Genomic DNA, 12123 nt, shown 5'->3' on the forward strand with positions numbered 1-12123 from the left:
TAAACTCAAGCTCGGGGTCTTATGGTAACACCTGAATTATCGAAAATCATTTTTCATGAATATGGGGTAATACTTAAATTAGATTATGATAACTGGATGAGTAAACTCATGTTGTCATAAACTAATGGGCAAAACGGTTGGGATTAGTATGAATAGCATATTAGTTACTAATGTGGTTAGTAACCCAATAACCTAGGAATCACATTAAAGATGTGATTGATTGTATGAATCTACCTAATGAATGAGACTAGCTTGTTGAGTAAACTCAATGCGAAATCTCAGGAGTTAGGATCCTAGCTCACTAAAGGATTTGTGAAATTCTTCGAATTAATATGGAGGGTTATTAATTTGGAAAAAATAGTAGGAGCAATCTGAAATAAATTAAAAGGCCTATAATTTTAGATTGTTAAACTTTAAAGAATGACATACGTTTACTCTTTCTCACTCTCAGGTTTTGTTTAAACACACACTCTTAAAATCATGACTAAATCCAATCTGCAAAACATCCTTACCGATAACAAATTGAATGGTTCAAACTTCACCGACTGGTTTCGTAACCTCAAAATTGTTTTGAAGTTCGAGAAAATTGGGTATGTACTTGATACATCGATACCCCCTGTCCCTGAAGATGATGCTCCCATCGAGGAAATTGATGCTTATCAGAAGCACAAGGCTGATGATGATCATGTCGCTTGCATCATACTTGCATCGATGACATCGGAGTTACAAAGGCAACATGAGGAGATGAATGCCTATTCCATCATCATGCACCTAAAGGAATTGTTTGGGAAACAAACCAGGTGCGAACGCTACGAAATAACCAAAGAGTTATATAAAAGCAAGATGCAGGAGGGCACATCTGTGATGGTACATTGTGCCAAGATGATCAGCCTCATAACCAAGTTTTCTAGTATTGGAGATGCGATGGACCATGAACTAAGTGAAAACTTACTTCTACAGTCCCTCCTTGAGAGCTACTCACAGTTCATCATGAACTATCATATGAGTGGCTTGCAAACCTCTCTTGTAGAGCTTGCACATATGCTCGAGTCAGTCGAGCCCAGTATAAAAGAAATTGAGGAAATGTTGGCCCTTGCTATTGAAGGATCGAGAAAAAGGAAAGGGGTCGCTCCCGTTCCAAACCATCCTGCTACATGCATGGGGGATGTGCTCACCGAAACAAAGGGAAAGGAACCAAAGAAGCCCAAAGGAAAGTGTCACTATTGTGGTGATTTCGGGCATTGGAGGAGAAACTGTCTGGAGTACCTAACCTTCCACAAGAAGGCAAATGACGGTGCTTCAGCGTCTGGTATGTTCTATATTGAAATAAATACGGTTTCATTGTCTGAATCTTGGGTACTTGATACCGGATGTGGATCTCATATTTGTACAAATATGCAGGAGCTAAAACAGACTAAGGAACTAAAGAAAGGAAGCATAAACTTGCGAGTGAGAAATGGAGCAAGAGTTGCTGCCCTCGCAATTGGAGATTATGTTTTACTTTTGCCCTCTGGGCTTGTAATAAAATTAAGGAATTGTTTATACGTTCCTGAGATGTCTCGTAACATTATTTCTATTAGCCGTCTCGTTGACGACGGTTTTTATATTTCAATAAAGAACAATAGTTGCAATTTTTATAAAGATTCGATCTTTTATTTTTTAGGAATATTATAAAATGGGATTTATGTGTTAGATGATAAAACTCCTGTTTTTGCAATTGATACCAAAAGACATAAGCTAGATAATTCAACTTACTTGTGGCATTGTCGTTTAGGCCATATAAACAAGAGACGTATGCTAAAGCTACATTCAGATGGGCTTATAGATCCAATCGATTCTGAATCATTGGAAACATGTGAATCATGTTTAAAAGGTAAAATGACAAAGACACCCTTTAGCAATAAAGGTGAGCGTGTATCAGACACTCTAGGACTCATTCAGATGTATGTGGTCCTATGTCAGTCCAAGCAAGAGGAGGATTCAGATACTTCATTAGCTTCATAGATGATCATACTCGCTATGGTTATATCTACTTGATGAGGCACAAATCAGAAGCTTTTGACAAGTTCAAATGCTTCAAGAATGAAGTGGAAAATCAATTAGGAAAGAAAATAAAAACACTTCGATCTGATCGAGGTGGCGAATATCTTTCTGATGATTTTCTGAATTATCTAACTAAATGTGGGATATGCTCATAATGGACACCTCCCTATACGCCACAACACAATGGTGTATCCGAGAGGAGAAACCGTACCCTATTAGATATGGTACGATCCATGATGAGCATGGCCTTACTTCCAAAGACGTTCTGGGGCTATGCCTTAGAAACTGCCCTCTTCACCCTAAATCGAGTACCAACTAAATCCGCTAGTTCCACGCCATATGAATTATTCGTTGGTAGGAAACTCGTGTTCTCTTTCATGAGAGTATGGGGTTGTTCAGCATATGTCAAACGCGTTGCATCCGACAAATTAGATTCTAAATCTGATAAATGTTTCTTCATGGATACCCTAAGGAAACTATGGGATATTACTTCTATCATCCAGATGATCAGAAAGTAATCGTATCCAAACACGCAACCTTCTTAGAGAAAGAGTTTCTCGAAGAAACACAAAAGGGAAGCGTGATTGAACTCGATGAAGTTCAAGAGGAAGAAACACCGACTGAAACAACGGAGGCGGTCGAGGTACCCGAAGAAGTCCCATTAGATGAGACTCCAGTGGCACCTATTCGTAGATCACGAAGAGTTTGTGAACTCTCAGTTAGATATGGTTTTCTAGTGGGAGATGATGACGAGGTTCCCGTGTTAGACGACGAACCCGAAAACTACGAAGAGGCTCTTATTAGTCCAGATTCTAAAGCATGGCTTGAGGCCATGGATTCTGGAATGGATTCCATGTATACTAACCAAGTTTGGACTTTGGTTGATCCACCCGAAGGGATAAAACCCATTGGGTGAAGATGGATCTTCAAAAAGAAGACTGAGATGGATGGAAAGGTTAGCACCTACAAGGCTAGGTTGGTAGCGAAAGGATATCGTCAAAAACAAGGTGTTGATTATGACGAAACCTTCTCTCCCGTTGCTATGTCCAAATCAATCAGAATCATGCTTGCAATTGCCGCTCATTTTGATTAGGAGATTTGGCAAATGGATGTGAAAACAGCTTTCCTAAACGGAAACCTGCTTGAGGATGTATACATGATGCAACCTGAAGGTTTCATATCAAAGGATGCAAATAAAGTTTGCAAACTTCAGAGATCCATTTATGGACTCAAGCAAGCATCTAGAAGCTGGAACAAGCATTTTGACGAAACCATAAAACAATTTGGTTTCGAACAAAATTGCGAAGAAGCTTGCATTTACAAGAAAGCAAGTGGGAGCTCTATAGCATTTCTCATACTATATGTGGACGATATACTATTAATGGGAAATGACATTGCTCTATTACAGTCAGTGAAAATATGGTTATCTGGTAACTTCTCAATGAAAGACCTTGGTGAAGCAGCCTATATACTTGGTATAAAGATCTACAGAGATAGATCGCGTAGACTGCTTGGTCTTTCACAGGCTACATACATTGAAAAGGTGCTAAATCGGTTTAGCATGCTTGAATCGAAACGAGGTAACTTACCCATGGTACATGGAGTAAAGTTAAACAATCATCAATGTCCTAAAACTGATGATGACAAACGACGCATGGCTGTAGTCCCGTACGCCAGCGCGATCAGTTCGATTATGTATGTTATGCTATGCACTAGACCCGACGTAGCGTTCGCGTTATCTGTAACGAGTCGTTACCAAGGGAATCCGGGAGACGAGCATTGGATTACCATAAAAAACATTCTTAAGTACTTGAGAAGAACTAAAGATATGTTTCTAGTGTACGGAGAAGGAGATCTGAAAATACAAGGATTTTCAGACGCTAGTCATCTCACAGATGAGAATGATTTTAAATCCCAATCAGGATACCTATTTATCCTAAATGGGGGCGCGGTCAGTTGGAAAAGTTCCAAGCAGGGAAGCGTAGCTTTCTCTACGACCGAGTCAGAGTACATCGCTGCTGCGGAAGCAGCAAAGGAAGCAGTTTGGATTAGAAAGTTCATTACAGAACTAGGTGTGGTGCCTGACATTGTCAATCCCATTACTCTGTACTGTGATAACAATGGAGCCATTGCGCAAGCAAAGGAACCACGGTCTCATAATCCATCAAGCACTACCTAAAGCGATACCACATCATAAGAGAGATTGTGGCTAGAGGAGATGTGAGAATAGAAAGAGTACCTACAGAGGACAACGTTGCAGATCAGTTGACAAAGCCTTTAACACAGAAAGTACATGATCGTCATTTAACTTCTACTGGGATAAGTTTTAGAAACAATTGGCTTTAGTCCAAGTGGGAGTATGTTGGGGTTTTGTGTCCTATAGTCAATTGTTGCAGGATACAAACTTATTGTAAATGAATTGTTCTTTATATCATTTGTTTTAATGAGATATATGTTTTATAACTATATAAAGGCAATCCCTTTTAAGCACTAAATAAAGTCTAATAAAAGGAAATCCGTAAGTTTGTTTAAAGTGATTATAAAGTGTTCATACAAGCATGAAGTGAGACAAAACTTTATAATAAACTAATAAACTTAAAACCACCCCAAGTCAAGTGATATATTTAGGATTGATATATCACAGTTGAGACTTGTATGTAACAATGTCTTCTGTCCGACAGAAAGCTGATCTCACAAGCTTCACATATATAGATATCTGGACAGTTACATAGATCCGGTGAAACGTTGTTCATTAGGATTGGGGATCCGACTTGAGATAACAGGATGGGTAGATTCATCCTTGTCAACTGTTCATCTCATTGGTATTAATAGGTATAACTAATCCTCAGACTCAAAGGAATGTTAATTGGTCATCCTGAATTACTGAATGTGAGACTTTGATCCTGTGGTCCCACGATCCTTAACAGAGATGACTCTGGGGTGTGAACTGCAAAGGTTGGGTGTCACAGGAAGTAATTTCAGGGTAGTTATACATTGGATTGAGCATTTATCCCTCCCGATTAATGGGAGATACATCCAAGGATCGCTTGTGGAAGACTCGACTCTAAACCCTTGCAAGGTGATAGCTTAAGAGTAGAAATTCGGATTTCACTTAACCTTTCTTTTTGAGTTGACTCGGCCAATAACAAGTAAAACGAACATCTCGCTATATGTGACTTGACATTACCCATAGTCATAAGATTCAGTTCAAGGATGTAGTTGATAAAGGATCGTATTATACCGTAACTAATACGGAAGGGTTAACGACAGAATCAACCTGTCTTCTTAACGGACTCTGGGGGAATGATTACGGACTTGCCAATAACATACTCTGTACATCATTCCGTTATGCAAGGGATTAAATATAATTCTTGAAGAAATTAATTTAATAGGTTGCATACGGCCAGAAGTAGTAAGGACCTAATGGATCACACATAAGACTTGGAACCAAAAGAGAGATGGATATGATTAATAGATGGAAGCCCAATTAAGCCCAGTAAGGCCCAAATACTAGGAGGGGGCCGAAATTTATATATGTTAGTAAGGAATTAATTTTATTCCATTAATCCTAATTAGATTAGGATTATGAATTAAATTAATTAAGAGATAATATAATTAGGAGTTTTAATTAGATTAATATTCTCCTATTATTATCCAATTAGGTTATTTATTATTATCCTAAATATATTAGATATATAGTGAGATAATAATTACGAATCCTTTTCCGAATTGGATTCCTATTAAGTAACCTATTCCTATCTAACTAGGGTTTAGATACAAGCTAATATATATACCCCTCCCCTAATGAATTTTGACTAAGCCTATATCCCTCCCCTTAAGTGATTTTCGAAATTGCTTAATTAAGAGAGAAAAAGAATTCTATTCCCCAAGTTCGTGGACAAGAATTAATTCGGCATTCCATCGATTGATTAATCTTATTCATCCCTCTTTCTCTTTGATCTTGTGTTGGTTTATTAGAGGCAATCTATTTTGGTTGCATCTCATAAGGGTTGAATTCATCTTAGCCTCACCGTGTTAAACTTTGTGGTTGGAATTGCGGAGAAGAATTGTGGGCGCTTCTTTAACAACGGTAGATTGTTCATCGAAAGGTATTCCTTCTTATCCCACTTTATATGAAATAATGATTAACGGATCCTATGGTTAAAAGGAAATAGGCTAAAATTTTTATATTTCCGCTGCTATACCTTAGCCTTAATTTCCTTCAAAGAACACCTACTTGAAAGAATCAATATCTTCATTAGATATTAGAGCACAACCTAATATAATTGATTGCCCATGATGATTCACGCCCACAAATCTCACAAATGACATTTTATATTTGATAACAAGATAACTTGTGTCAAAGCTCACCACATCATTGAATTCTTCATATGTTGCTATTGAGCGTGGATGAATCCACAAAACATCATTCAGTCTTCCTTCACCGTCTATATTGGTCAAATAAAAAAAATCTTTATCTTTCTTTTGCAAATCATAGAACAGTTTGCTTATTGCACATGCACCGCCCACACCGAGCCTTCGCCTTCTACTACTGTCAATAAAATTTCTGCAATCTCTTGGTAAGCAACCAAAGTTTTCTGGTCCACCACTTTGAACTTGCATCATTATAATGCTCTTAGATACACTTACCCCTACTATATCATTGGCTTCCAATTGTCGCTTCGTATGGATAGTCAAATTTTTTTTCACTAGACATCATTCTTCTCAATTTTAGATGTACTCCGTGGTTGTGGTCGCCAATTCGACTTTTAACTATCCAATAGCCATTTTCAAGTGCAGCACCGATTTTAGTTTTGCAATCTACCTCTTTTGACTTTTTCTGAGTTTCTTTTTTTTCCTCCCTCTATCATAGCTTAAGGTTAGGGGTGGTAACGGTGCGGTGCGGGCGGGGACGGTTATGCATTTACCACTCCGTCTCAACATGTTTACGGGATGGTTTCGGAAAATCCCCATTAAGTGATTCGAAGATTTTTTTGTAAACCTAATAATATTTTGTGTAAAGTCTAATATGAGTTAGAAGAATCTAAACAATCACAAATCATAAACATAAAATCTAATAGGAGTTAGAAGAATCCAAGTAAAGTTCAATATTTCCTATATATATAATAAAGTCTTTGTACATATTCTGTCATGCTGTTATTTAGGGGTGGGCAAAAAAACCGGAATCGGTAACCGAACCGAAAATCGATAATCCGAACCGGAAAAAACGGTTAACTGAACCGGTGGTTTTTAATGGTTAAAAAAATAGATAGGTACCGGTTTCGGTTTCGGGTTAGAGTGTTCAAAAATCGCAGTTAACGTTTAACCGAACCATTTAATAAATATAAATTTAAAAAAAATTAATATATTATATAACATAGATTATATTATAAGATTAAAAAAAGTATTATAACATATATTAATATAAATACATGACATAGATTATACTACTTTACTTTAAAAAAAATATGCTCTGACATAGGTACTTTGACGAAATATTATTTACATTTCTTTATGTTTTAAATGTAAACTTGATGGATTGTTTTTTAGTTCGGTACTTATGTTTAAATTCTGAACTTTTATATGAATTCGTTTCGTTTGAATTTTTGAAATTATATGTGTTTTAATATTGTTTAAAAATTTAGGTTTGGGTAAAAATTATGGTTAACCATTGATTTTTGGTTAACTAGTGAGAATTGGTTAAAAACCGTTAACCGAAAAACCTAACCAAAATTAATGGTTAACCGATTGATAGGGACCGGTTTCGGTTTGGATGGTTAAAAAAGCCGTTGATAACGGTTTGGTTAATTTTTTTGCTTAATGGACCGGTTAACCGAATCGTGCCCACCTCTACTGTTGCTGATTTATATGATACATTGATATAAAAATAATGGTTAGAAATTAAAATTAATAATTTTATTCGGGGATTTTTCGGGGATCCCCCACGGGAATTTACACGGTAACGGGATGGATACCCGCGGTTTCGGGAAAAAATATTTCCCCGTCCCCATCGCCAATTTTTACGGTTTTTCCCCATCCCTGTCGGTTCGGATACCCGCAGTTTTCGGATAATCTCCTCCTCATTGCCACCCCTACTTAAGGTTCTATACTTATCTTCTCCTCATATGTCTTTACTAGAGGATGGCATTATAACATAAAAACCTTTGAAATTGGCGTGTTGTTTGTATGCATCAATCAAACTCTATAAAGTCAAATATGATATTCCTATTTATGGACCATGTTCTACATCCGTATCATTATCATCTGATCTATATGCTTCTTCATCAAGGGTATTGTGCTCAACTGAAACACCAAGTGCTTCATCGTTCAGGCTTATGGTATCTAAAATTGTCGATGTCGATGTCGTCGTGTGTTTCATTATGCATACATGTGTTATCATCGTCGTTATCATAATCTAATGATCCAAACATCAAATGAATTAATTGATTTCTATACCGGTCACTCATCTCTCTTGTGAATAGAGTAAAATTTGATATTCAATTTTTTTTTTTTTTAATTTTAATTGGTGAGAGTCTATTAAAGTGAATCTATTGTAGAAACTTATCGTGAAAATGAGGTCAAAATAAAGAAAGAAGAGTTAGAAATTATAACTAGTATGAATTTTAGCCCTTGTTTGGGAGGAGGTTAATGGGAGTAAATGAGAGTAATGGAAGGTTAAGTATTGAGTTAACCTTGTTTGGGAGTTATTTTTTGAGAGTAAATGGTGGTTAATGGGGTTAAATGTTTACTTCCTCTAACCTCCAAACTCTAACCTCCAAATTGGGGGTTAATGAGAGTAACGTAAACTTTTTTAAAATTTATTGTCTCTGCAGAGTAAATTTAACCTTCCTTCCCCTTCATATTTAAACTCCCAAACAAGGTTAAACATTTAACCTCATTTACATCCTATAAACTCCAAAACAAGGTTAATTGTTAACTTTCCATTCCATCACTTCCCTTCCCTTTCCATTACCTCCTTTAACTCTCCCTTCCATTAACCTTCAAACTTCCAAACAAAGGCTCAGGGAATTGGTTGTTGATGAAGGAAATAAATATGGCATGGTCTACATTTTGACCCACATAACAGTCAGTCATATCATATGCCACATATTAGTACGTTACATTAATTAATTAATCTATTACCTTTGGCAAAGTTGAAAAGTCTAACAATATTAATTCATCAAAGACACAGACCCTAATTGCGATTTATTAATTAAATAAACAAAGATTAGCATGAGCCCTATTAATTTGTTTATCCATTTTATTTTATTTTATTTTAATGAATAAAAATGGCATAGGCAGTGCGTAGGGATGAGTTTCTATTATTCTTATCCAATCCAATTTAGTTTTTAATATTCAGAGCAGGTGCAGATTTATAATTTAATCTCAGAGTTTTATGGAACTAAGCCTAGATCTAATAGTGAATGAGTAAATTCTACATACTTATTAAGGTGCATGTGATCAAGACTGTTGTGTATCAATAAATCTTTTTGGTTGCTTCCTACCTTTCTTCCATATTTTGCACCGAAGAAAAGGAATTTTTTTGTTGCAATAAAAAAAACTATTTATATGAAAATCATATATAATTATAAAATTACAATTAAATCGTATTACAAACTTAATTCTCAATATATCATTATTTTTTATATATCATAAATAAAATATAATTTTATATTTTTTTTTTGAAAAATTACTTATAATTTCATTAGATGAAAAAAGAAATATGACAAGTAAAATGTAAGGAATAAAACATTATACGATTACAGATAAATACAATATCCACCACGATTACAGACAAATACAATAAAATTTTATGTTTTGTACATCTTCATAACATTTTTATAAATTTACAGACTTGCCATTTTAGCAGTTCAGTTTCGACATATATTGAATACTTGAGATGTGAGAATATTAAAAATCTAATTAACTTTTAAAATATATATTTAAGATTGATCACTTTTTGAAAATTAATAAGTTAATTAATTTTTAAAATAGAAATTAAGGGTCTAATTGAACTTTAAATCAAAATTTAATAAAATATAAGATTATTTTTTTACATTTTCCGGGGAAGACTGCCCCTCCTGCCTCCCTCTGCCTCCGCCTCCGCCACTGCTGGCAACTTCGTGTTTTTGCCTGGAAACTGATTTCTTTGACCAGCCCATCTAACAAACCCTCTTTTGTTTTTTACTTTTAGTTTAATCTTCACATTACTTTCAAAGCCATCAAATTGAACTTATAAACTCGTGCCTTTGAACCTTTGAAAATTCATTCCAATATTCAAATCATTAATCTCCGATGATAGAGCCAACAATCTCTCTTCCTGAGCTAGATGCCGCCGCAGTTAAAATTCAGAAGATTTATAGAAGTTACCAGACAAGAAGGAATCTTGCAGATTGTGCAGTAGTTGTTGAAGAACTCTGGTTAGTATCTTCTCTAAATTTTCTGATTTTGGAGTTTTTGATTTGTTTATAAATTTGGGGATTTTGTGAATGTTGATTTTCAGGCGGAGAGCTTCGGAATTTGCAGCTTTGAAGAGGAGTTCAGTGTCGTTTTATAATATCGATGAACCAGAAACAGCAGTTTCAAGGTGGGAAAGAGCAGGAACAAGAGCTGCTATTGTTGGTAAAGGTTTATCCGAAGATGAAAGAGCTCACAAATTAGATTTACAGCAACACTGGCTTCAAGCTGTAAGTTTTTGATATAATTAATTATGATGATCACTAAATTTGCTTAAATGTGTAATTATCATTCTCTGTAATCTACAGATTGATCCATGGCGTCGGACTGGTCATAATTTGAAGTTTTATTATGATATCTGGTTCAAAAGCCAAACTACTCAACCATTCTTCTACTGGTGAGTGCATTGCCTCGTTCATGATCGAAACTTTAACTTTTTAGTTCAAACGGTTTTATAATATGGTATTTGAAGCTGTAGACTAAATGGGGGTTCGAATCTTGACAACATGGTTAATTAATTAGTAGAACTAAAAACACATAGTGAGATAAGTATACATTGATTCTTCAAATCCAAAAGACGTTTGCTTACGAAGTTCGGAGATTGGACTCGGCTCGAACTCGACTCTTGTCGAGCCTTGAATTTTGGAGCTTGGCTCGAGCTCATCGAACGGCTTGTTTTGAAAAAAAAAATTGAAACTGTTGTGAATTATACTTACTTGTACCTATTAACATTTTATTATCTAAAATCACGAAGGAATACTAAATTTAAACTTCAAAAACAAATATAACATACAATCTATAACAAATTTAAACAAAGTAATATGAATAAACAAATATATAATCTAACCAATTCAAATTTAACATGTAATTTACAAACATATAGTTTCAAATTGAGTTTTGGGCCAAACATATACGTGTGATTCAAAGTTACTAATTAAAAAAACTACAAAAATAAAATGTATTTAAATTTAAAAATAAAAACCAATAATATATATAATATTATTAAAAAAAACTCTCGAGTCTGCTCACGATCTTTCGAGCCGAACCAAAGAAGCTCAGAATCGGACTCATTAATGCTCGAACTGAGCCCAATCGATCCAAACTTTAACCGAGCTTTGATCGAGCCGAACTCGAACAGTTTGCGAATTAGACATGATCGTTTACACCCCTACTTCTTTACTCTTGTTGATGTGTCCTCTCCTGAAAATGCAGGTTAGAAGTTGGGGATGGTAAAGAAGTGAATCTAGAAAAATGCCCAAGAAGTGTTCTACAAAGCCAATGCATAGAATATATTGGAGAAAATTTTGTCCTTGTCTGAGTAAATTTTGCGTAATTTGTATTGCAGAAAGAAAGGGAAGAATACTAAGTAATAGTAGAGAGTGAGAGGCTTGTTTAAATTTGTATTAATGTGTTATGTGATTGGTTATGCTTTTTTTGAAATGATATGTATTTAATTTGAATTTTGTGATGTTATTTTTATAACCTTATTTTGTAAGGTTATTTTTGTAATAAAAAATATTTTGTAATGTTTTTTTATTAATATTTGAGTATTCATATGAAAGAGTTGTACCATTTATATATATATATGGAAAATTCAAATGGAATGTAATGCATATAGCATAC

General features: G+C 35.0%; 1 protein-coding gene across 1 annotated transcript; it reads left to right on the forward strand.

The window, feature by feature from the left end:
• The first annotated feature begins 10267 nt into the window (after nucleotides 1–10267).
• Nucleotides 10268–12113, forward strand: LOC136203071 (IQ domain-containing protein IQM1-like). The gene is made up of 4 exons (XM_065994120.1): nucleotides 10268–10463; nucleotides 10547–10730; nucleotides 10809–10897; nucleotides 11713–12113. Exons 1-4 carry the CDS (start codon nucleotides 10339–10341, stop codon nucleotides 11816–11818), a joined length of 504 nt encoding a protein of 167 aa, XP_065850192.1. The 5' UTR covers nucleotides 10268–10338; the 3' UTR covers nucleotides 11819–12113.
• The last annotated feature ends 10 nt before the right edge of the window (nucleotides 12114–12123 follow it).

This window comes from Euphorbia lathyris, chromosome 8 (genome assembly GCF_963576675.1).
Source record: "Euphorbia lathyris chromosome 8, ddEupLath1.1, whole genome shotgun sequence".
Taxonomy (NCBI): domain Eukaryota; kingdom Viridiplantae; phylum Streptophyta; class Magnoliopsida; order Malpighiales; family Euphorbiaceae; genus Euphorbia; species Euphorbia lathyris.